Source organism: Lynx canadensis, chromosome A1, assembly GCF_007474595.2.
Source record: "Lynx canadensis isolate LIC74 chromosome A1, mLynCan4.pri.v2, whole genome shotgun sequence".
NCBI classification, from domain to species: Eukaryota; Metazoa; Chordata; class Mammalia; order Carnivora; family Felidae; genus Lynx; species Lynx canadensis.
Window position 1 is genome coordinate 138,352,419 of NC_044303.2, and position 8,395 is coordinate 138,360,813.

Sequence of the window (8,395 nt, forward strand, 5' to 3'; positions counted from 1 at the left end):
ACGACTGCTCCAATCTACACCATCCAGCGAGCGAGAGGGACCAAAGAGGTGCGCACACTCTGGGCGCCCCAAGCGTTTCCGCAGATGGGAAATGCCCTTTCTTCTGAAGGTAAAGAATTTGGGGATCGGGGCCGACTTACTCAACCCTAACTGTGCAAAGAACCGTTCTTTCTGACTCCTTTATGGCCTTTCCCAGGACTACTCGCGGTGCCTCCAGCACAGAGTCCCTCGGGAGGTCTCAACCTGGCCCGCGCTGACGAGAAATGTGACCCACGCGACCGTCACAAACGCCTCGGCCTGCAGCCGCGCGTGCGCAGCGAGGGGCTGAGCTCGCAGCGAAGTCCGTTTCCTGACTCCAGGAGGAAGCAGTGTTGCATCACTTCCGGCCTCCCTCTAGCTGCCATCTTGCGTCCCCGCGTGTGTGCGCCTAATCTCAGCTGGTCCACCCGAGACCCCCTGAGCGCCTACCCTAGTCCCCCGCGCGGTCCCATTTCCGCTCCAACAAGGTACAAAAAGGCTCTGGACGCCGGCGTGGGAGGAGGACGGGAACGGGGGCGGGAAGTGCCCGGAAGGAGCGAGACAGGGAGGGACAGGGCTGAGGAGAGGAAGGCGATGCGACGGACAGGCGCGCCCACTCAGGCTGACTCTCGGGGGCGAGGTCGAGCCAGGGGCGGCTGCCCTGGGGGCGAGGCGACGCCGTCTCTTCCTCCACCTCGCGGCGGAACCCGAGGACAGGAGCCTCAGGTACCGCGAGGCTTGCGGAGAGTGGCCGGGCCGGGCCGGGCAGGCCCTGGCTAGGCCGAGGCCGGGCCAGGGCCGGGGGTGGGGGTGGGGGGGGGGGGGGGGCGGGGGGTGATCAGGCATGGGTTAGCGCCCGTTTTTCGGGCCTGCAGGGAGGGGGGAGTTGTGGAGGAGGGGTAGGAAGGTGGGTGCCCTTTGCGCTCCCCCAAAACTGAAATTGGGAGCTTTGCGGGGTGGATTGGGGATTCAGGCCTCGGCCTGTTTAGGACGTTTTTTCTTCTGCTCGTGTCTTGGGAAATAACGAGCGTAGAATGCTGGAGATAACTAGACCTTTCCTCGCTGAGGGTTTCCTGTTTTTCTAGATGAAAGAAACTATCATGAACCAGGAGAAACTCGCCAAACTGCAAGCACAAGTGCGCATTGGTGGGAAAGTAAGTTTTAATAGTTTTTTTAACTTTAATAGTTTTTTGTTGTTGTTGAAGTTTCCAGGTTTGGGTTTTTTTGGGGGGTTGTTTTTTTGGTATTGTTGGCTTGTCACTGTCTCTAGAGGGCATTTCATCGAGCTCGCAAAGTGGGGTGGGAAGGAGGAGGCGGGGTTAAATGATACACAGTAGAGTGTATCAGTGGGACACGCATGTTGTATAGTAAAAAAAAGTGAATCTAGGTGAAGAGACCACTTATAAACATTACTTCTGTGAAAATGTTTTCATTGTTACAGTGTTTCAGTACAACAAAATGTTTCCTAAGTTGATTAGTAAGAAAATGTGTCATTTCAGTTAGATAATCCTTGTGGCCCTCCTACTCCTAACTTGTTTTGGCCTAAGTTGTATACCTTCAGTACTATGCTGATGCCTTTTTTTTTCTTTTTTCTCTCTTTCTCTCTCTCTTTTTTTTTTTTTTTTTTTTTTTTGTAAATAATTAAGATAACTCTGAATTTAAGTTCCACCTGTCTTTTGAACTACAGTTTATAATGTCAGGTTCTGGATAATTGTACTTGACAGGTAGAAGTTTGTGTTCCCTGTACATTAAGACCTTTCTGTAATACTTTCTTAGCTAAATGCATTCCAGAGTAGTTGTATATTTTTTTCTAGGATATTTGGAAGATACCTTTGTTAGAGGTACATCACAAAATTTAAGAGCAGTGACTATGGATTTGAAAATACTACCTAAGCAGATAAGCTCTCAATTTTGACTTTGTAAATATGCTAAAACTGAGAGAATGAGAATGATTGCTAGGCTTTTAGGTAAGTTTTGGTTAATTGGGTTTTTTTCTGCTTGATACTGATTTTCAAGAGTATTCTTTTTTGAACTTGGAAATTTTTAGATTGTTTTCTGAGTAATTTACTTAAATCAGAAGACTGCTCTAGACAGAGATGTACTTAGTTGTATTTTGCATTGTGTTAGCACATTCCTAGTATTTAACAAGGTGTGGTAGCTTGTCCGAACAGAGCGTGTCTTTACTTGGTAGAACTTGTAAAGCTTCCCTGCTACCAAGCTTGTTATCTATTTTTCCCAACTTTAAACATTTGCTTTCAAATAGAGTATTCTGTGAAATAGCCAAAAGTTTCACTTAGACTTAAATAAGGAGATGTGTATCTGTTAAATTCCTGGACTTTGCCAACAATGAATGTGTCCTGATTTTTTTTTTTTTTTCCTGAAGCGGGTAGTCTTCAGGATCTGCACCTGCCAATTAACAACTAGTAGGTGTTTCTTGGCCTTCTTAGCAATTGTTAAAAGCTAGGTGTGGCCTTCAGGTCCCAGAGAAACTCATTACAGCCTTTGTGGGTCAGTGTTTGGATATTCTTATATTGGTGTTTTTAACTATCATTTCTTTTGGTACAAGTTTCACAAGAAATAACTTGAATAATGTGCTTGCGTGCTATCTTTCTGTGGTTACTCTGATCCTGTAAAAATGCTTTATTCAGTATCTGATCAGAACATTGATAATATCTTAATTATATCAGTAAAAATGGAACTCTACACATGTGAAGTGTGTGGAATGTATAGAAGGTGTGTCCGTTTTGTTTTTATAATCTTACAGTAGCAGTTAGAGTGTCTTTTAGAGAGATTTAGAGACAATTATTTGGAAACCAGATAGCTACATGACTACATCAAGGTGATGTCTATTTTTAAAGGCTTTTTTGGGTCTGGTAACCAGTATTTTTTGTAGCTGTTGATATTTTATTTGGTGTAACTATCATTATTTAAGCCTTTATTGTGCTCAGTCCTGAGAATATGAAATTTAAGAAGTTCATGGTCCCTGAGGGAGCTTTAATGGTAGTAGGGGAGATAGGCATCTTTTCTAAAAGAAAGATCTGTTTCATAGTGTAATATACATAGTTCAGTAGAAGTGTTTCTGAAGTACAAGGGTGGGAATGATTTTGCTTGGGGACAGTTAATTACAGAGGTTTGGGCAGGCCTGAAAGAGGCTGGAACAGGGTTTTAAAGGACAAATAGGAATTGGTATGGAGGTTGGGGTATATTGAGGCAGGTAGGTGGTAGCCTTTCCCTAAAGAGCCTTATATACCATGTAAAGCGTTTAAACTTTTTATAGCAATAAACAGAATGGAAGCTTACATTCTAGTGAGGGGAGGCAGACAATAAAATACATTTCTCTCTTATAGTAATAATTGTTATGAAGAAAAAAAAAAACCTGGATAGATAAAAGACGATGGCTACTGGAGTTGCTTTTTTACATCGAGTGGTTGGGAAAGGTCACTGATAATGGTGCCAAAAAACGGAGATCTGTAGTAAGGGAGGAAGCCAGTGCAGATGCTAGGGGAAGAAGGGAACAGTATGTGCATAGGCTCTTTTCGGCCTGTTTAAGGAACTCAGACGAGGTTTCTGTGGCTGAAGATGAGAATACGTATGTGATAGAGATGTTGTCAAGAACAGCATTATAGGGGCAGAGCAGATCATGTAGGGGCCTTGTAGATTAAGATACTTCAGATTTTAAAAACTTCAGATTTTACTATTAGGTGTTACAGAAGTCTATATACAGACTCATTTGAATGTGTCATACATTGTCTTGCCTGTGACTATTAATGGATGTTGATTTTTCATCGGTTAATGTAAAAAAACCAAAAAGGTTAATAGTTCTGAATATGGAGCTTTTAATGAGGCCTAATTTAGGTTGAGAATGCCACCTCTTTATCTGCTCTTCTGGAGCACATAATCTAAATAATAGGATTTTGAAAAGATAATTTGTTTATATCTGACAAAATGAGAAGTTATTAAGGATTTGTTACCCTCTTTCGGCTTCCATCATTGCCTATTTGCTGCCTAAAACTTTATACTTAGAGTAATTTTCTTAAACAGATCCAAAGGTCAGAAAGGAATTAGAAACTGTTTGTTATGGTGTTTATGTGTGTTACCTTCTCCTCACTCAGGGAACTGCTCGCCGAAAGAAGAAGGTGGTTCATAGAACAGCTACAGCAGATGATAAAAAACTTCAGTTCTCCTTAAAGAAGTTAGGAGTAAACAATATCTCTGGTATTGAAGAAGTAAGTGTCAAATTTTATTTTTATTTTTTTAAGTGTATTTATTTTTTTGAGAGAGCATGAGTGGGGCAGAGAACGAGAGAGAGAATCCCAAGCAGGCTTCTTGCTGTCCACCCTGAGCCCCATGCAGGGCTCGGTCTCATGAACGTGAGAACCTGAGCCACAATCAAGAATTGGATGCTCAACCTAATGAGCCACCCAGGTTCCCCAAATTTTATTTCTTTATAGAACAAGATGTGGGTAGAAAAAAATTTTAATGGTCATGAGTTAAATGATTTTTTAAAATCTTTCCATTAATAAATAGTAGGGAGATTGCTGAGTCTGAAAGTGATTAGATTGCACTTTCCATTCCAGGCAAAAAAATAGCACCTGTGCTTCACAGTGGAATAGTGGATTACTTAGCCAGACTTCAGCTTTTGCTTAATAGAATGTTTGGCTTTAAAGGAATGTTGGTGGGTGTTGCTCATTAAAACTTTTTTTCTTTATAGGTGAATATGTTCACAAACCAAGGAACAGTGATCCACTTTAACAACCCTAAAGTTCAGGCATCCCTGGCTGCGAACACTTTCACCATTACAGGCCATGCTGAGACAAAGCAGCTGACAGAAATGTTACCCAGTATCTTAAACCAACTTGGTGCAGACAGTCTGACTAGTTTAAGAAGGCTGGCTGAAGCTCTGCCCAAACAATGTAAGTTTCCTAGTAGTGGTTTTGCCTAGAGTTACTGATTTGTCAGTAAATTTCTAAGATTTCAAGTAGATGTGAGTATCTTTACATTTGGACATGCCAGTTTTCCTCTAAAAACGATTGTTACGCTGCTTTTAAGTGTTCTTAGTGTGTTCAATAAGTTAACTAGTATGCTGTGATCGATCATTAATACTTGATTCAGTGGATTGTGCTAGACCTTTTACATGTTTATCTCTGTGTGTGTGTATTTGTATTTGTATAAAGAGAGGTGTGTGTGTATGTGTGTGTGTACATATGTATATGTTGGGAGAGAGGGTATCACAGTGAGAGACTTAAGAAAGAGGTTCTAGAAAGGCTTTCAGAGCTGAAGTAGGTTTTGGAAGTATCCCGCTGAAAATCTTACAGGGCTAGTACTGTGAGGTCTTAACTCCTAAGTGTAGTTTACTTTTTTGTGTTTTAAAAAGTGGATGCTTACCACCAATCAAAGGCATTTAATTTTTTGATCCTTTTATGTTCATTTCAGTAAAGGTTTGTTGAGCATCTCCCTTATGCCATTAACAAAACAGCATTTGAGAAACAGCTTCTTGATTTGTCTCCCATAAGAAATTTTACCATGATGTGGTATATGGGTTTACCTCTACCCTGGGGGCACTCTGTTGTTCTCATACTACCTCAGGGCCTGTGGTGGCCAGAGGGCTTGAAAGAAGGGTATGGAATTTGATTTGTTGGCTGTTAACAACATTCTCGTTCATTTGTAGACTGCCATGTTAATGCTTGTACTTACGGATGAAATCCCAGATGTCACTGTTGTAATCGTGAATATAAACTGTAACAATGCTTGGCCTTTAATCTGTTTTTCTGGTTGATGTTTATTAAAAACTTAACAAGTGTGTAACATATATTTCGCTTTCACAGCTGTGGATGGAAAGGCACCACTTGCTACCGGAGAGGATGATGATGATGAAGTTCCAGGTAGGAACCTTCACTTGTGGTTAAATTAGAGAATCTTAGCAAGGAAGAATGAAAAATCTTTATACTCTAGGAAAGTACCTTGTGGGGGGAGGTAATAAGGTAAAGAACAGAAAACGTAGACATGAACCTCACTTCTTTAGAATGGAAAAAATAATGCAGAGTTATTTAGGAGTTAAATTTGTAGACTTGTTTTTTTCTGATTGGGATCCCAGGTAGGTATAGGTATCTAACTTTAAATATTGAATAAAAAATGTATGTTGTCACATGAATATAATAACAGATCACAAAAGAGACCCCTGTTTCCTACTTCGAGATCAATAAATTTATGAGAAGGCATGGAGAAATCGTTCAAGAGTCTTGGGGGTATGGTGTAACTATTCTAAAATCAGAAAAACTCTTGGCAATTAGGAGAAGGCAATTTACTTGGTAAATCTCTTTAAAATCCATTGATGTGTAGGTTTGGCTTTTTTGAGAGTTTCTACCTTTTTCTTTTTCTAGATCTTGTGGAGAATTTTGATGAAGCTTCCAAGAATGAAGCAAACTGAATTGAGTCAACTTCTGAAGAAGATAAAACTTGAAGAAGTTACTGGGAGCTGCTATTTTATATTATGACTGCTTTTTAAAAATTTTGTTCATGGATCTGATAAAATCTAGATCTCTAATATTTTTAAGCCCAAGCCCCTTGGACACTGCAGCTCTTTTCAGTTTTTGCTTATACACAATTCATTCTTTGCAGCTAATTAAGCTGAAGAAGCCTGGGAATAAAGTTTGAAACAAGATTAATAAAGTTCTTTGCCTAGTATATGGTTTCATTTTTTATTTCACTGACACTAATTTGTACACAGAAAGCAAAGCTAATCATGGCATGTAATATGACTGGTAATCTTTGATGAAATTTGATTAAAGATTTTAAATGGCCATATAATGTAACACAGGTGATATAAAGTTATGTTTTAAAACTTTTCTCCAGCAATCCTCAGGGCTACAGTGGTTTATATAATGGGTATAACTATAAAATGAGAATGAAATATTCCTTTGAGCATGAGTTTTTTCTCTTAATACGGTCTATCTCTTAAATGTATACTAAGTGCCTTTAATATATTATTGCACTTAATTTTCTCTCATTTAATCCCCAGTCTATGAAGTAGGGAGGAGTAGCTCCATTTTGTAGTTGTAACCCAAAATTACCTAAAAAAAAGGGAAAGTAATCTCTTAATAACCCTTGTAGGATATTCTGTAAGACACGGGTAAAAAGTAGTGTTTGGTTTAGGAATGCCACCTTATGTTAATTAAATTCAAGTGGTAACACTGTAGTAGGGCTACTTTTTTCTCTTTAAAAAAATTTACTGTATGTATTTATGTATTTTTTTATTTTAAGAAATCTCGGCACCCAACGTGGGGCTCAGACTTAAAACTCCCAAGATCAAGAGATGCATGCTGTACGAACTGAGGCAGCCAGGTGGCTCCTCCCATTTTCTTTTCAAAATAACACAGTAAAAATGATGTGTACAGTTGCAAGAGATTTAACAAACAATACTTGTGCCTGCACCCCAATCAGGACATCATCCCAAAAATCTGTCTCAATATAAGGCTACTTAAAACAAATTGTATTAGCAATCAATGTTGAAGTAACTTAAAAATTTACAAATGGCATTTAAAATAAATGTCTTCTGCTTTAAGGCCAGATGAAAAAATAGTTTTAGCTTTTTCTTGCAACAATGAGAATGTGAAATTTCCATAATAATTTGCAAGTACCTTGTGAGGGTACTATGCAGCTATATCTAAAAGTCACTATAAGTAAACTATAAAAATGAAATGCTTGTGTAGATAGTATTTGCATATTTAAACATTGTATTACTTTCCAAGGATGTGTCAGTCTTGTTAAAGTCCACTGCTACAGTAACAGGGACTCAGCAGTCTCTGGGGTTACAAAATTACAGAGAAGTGCATGTTCCCAGAGTATTGTGGGTCAGGTTAGGCTCTGCTACAAAGTTGCAGGTGCCAGACTCATGGGTAGACTCTATCTGGAGCACTCGGCTTCCCAGCAAATGAGAAAATGGTGGGTCATCTACTGGCTTTTAACGCTGTTAACAAATATTGCTTGTATGTAACTGACCAAACAATGTCTAAAGGAGGACAGAAGATTGGGAAGAGCTAGAGGAGGCCTGAGGGTTTGCATTTCTGATCTACTCCCAGGTGAGTCTGATGCTGCAGGTGCATTGGCCATACTTGGAGTAGATGAGATTTTTAGTTTCCCAACTCATCCCAAGAAATGGAGTTGAAAGTGACAGGCTGACTTAGGCCTGTGAAGAATATGCTACTACCTGAATATCCTCCCAGGTGTTTGCCCAAGATCTGTACAGGAAAGGGACTAAATGAGGAAATGCAATCGGTTTCCAGGCCAGGCCTACACAGGGCAACTTGCTTCTTTTAGCAGATGCTGGGTAGGGTTAATTCTGTTGTGCCTGTAGTCAGAGACTCTCCGACAACCTCAA

The 8,395-nt window shown here is 40.0% G+C and overlaps 1 protein-coding gene across 2 annotated transcripts; it reads left to right on the forward strand.

Moving 5' to 3' along the window:
* Nucleotides 1–380: 380 nt before the first annotated feature.
* On the forward strand, nucleotides 381–6,702 carry BTF3 (basic transcription factor 3). 2 transcript variants are annotated; one of them, XM_030322880.1, is made up of 6 exons: nucleotides 381–506; nucleotides 1,104–1,172; nucleotides 4,131–4,244; nucleotides 4,730–4,931; nucleotides 5,844–5,900; nucleotides 6,399–6,702. In XM_030322880.1, exons 2-6 carry the CDS (start codon nucleotides 1,104–1,106, stop codon nucleotides 6,443–6,445), a joined length of 489 nt encoding a protein of 162 aa, XP_030178740.1. In that variant the 5' UTR covers nucleotides 381–506; the 3' UTR covers nucleotides 6,446–6,702. The 2 variants fall into 2 exon arrangements, with proteins under 2 accessions (XP_030178740.1, XP_030178731.1); XM_030322871.1 differs by lacking the exon at nucleotides 381–506 and adding an exon at nucleotides 598–744.
* The last annotated feature ends 1,693 nt before the right edge of the window (nucleotides 6,703–8,395 follow it).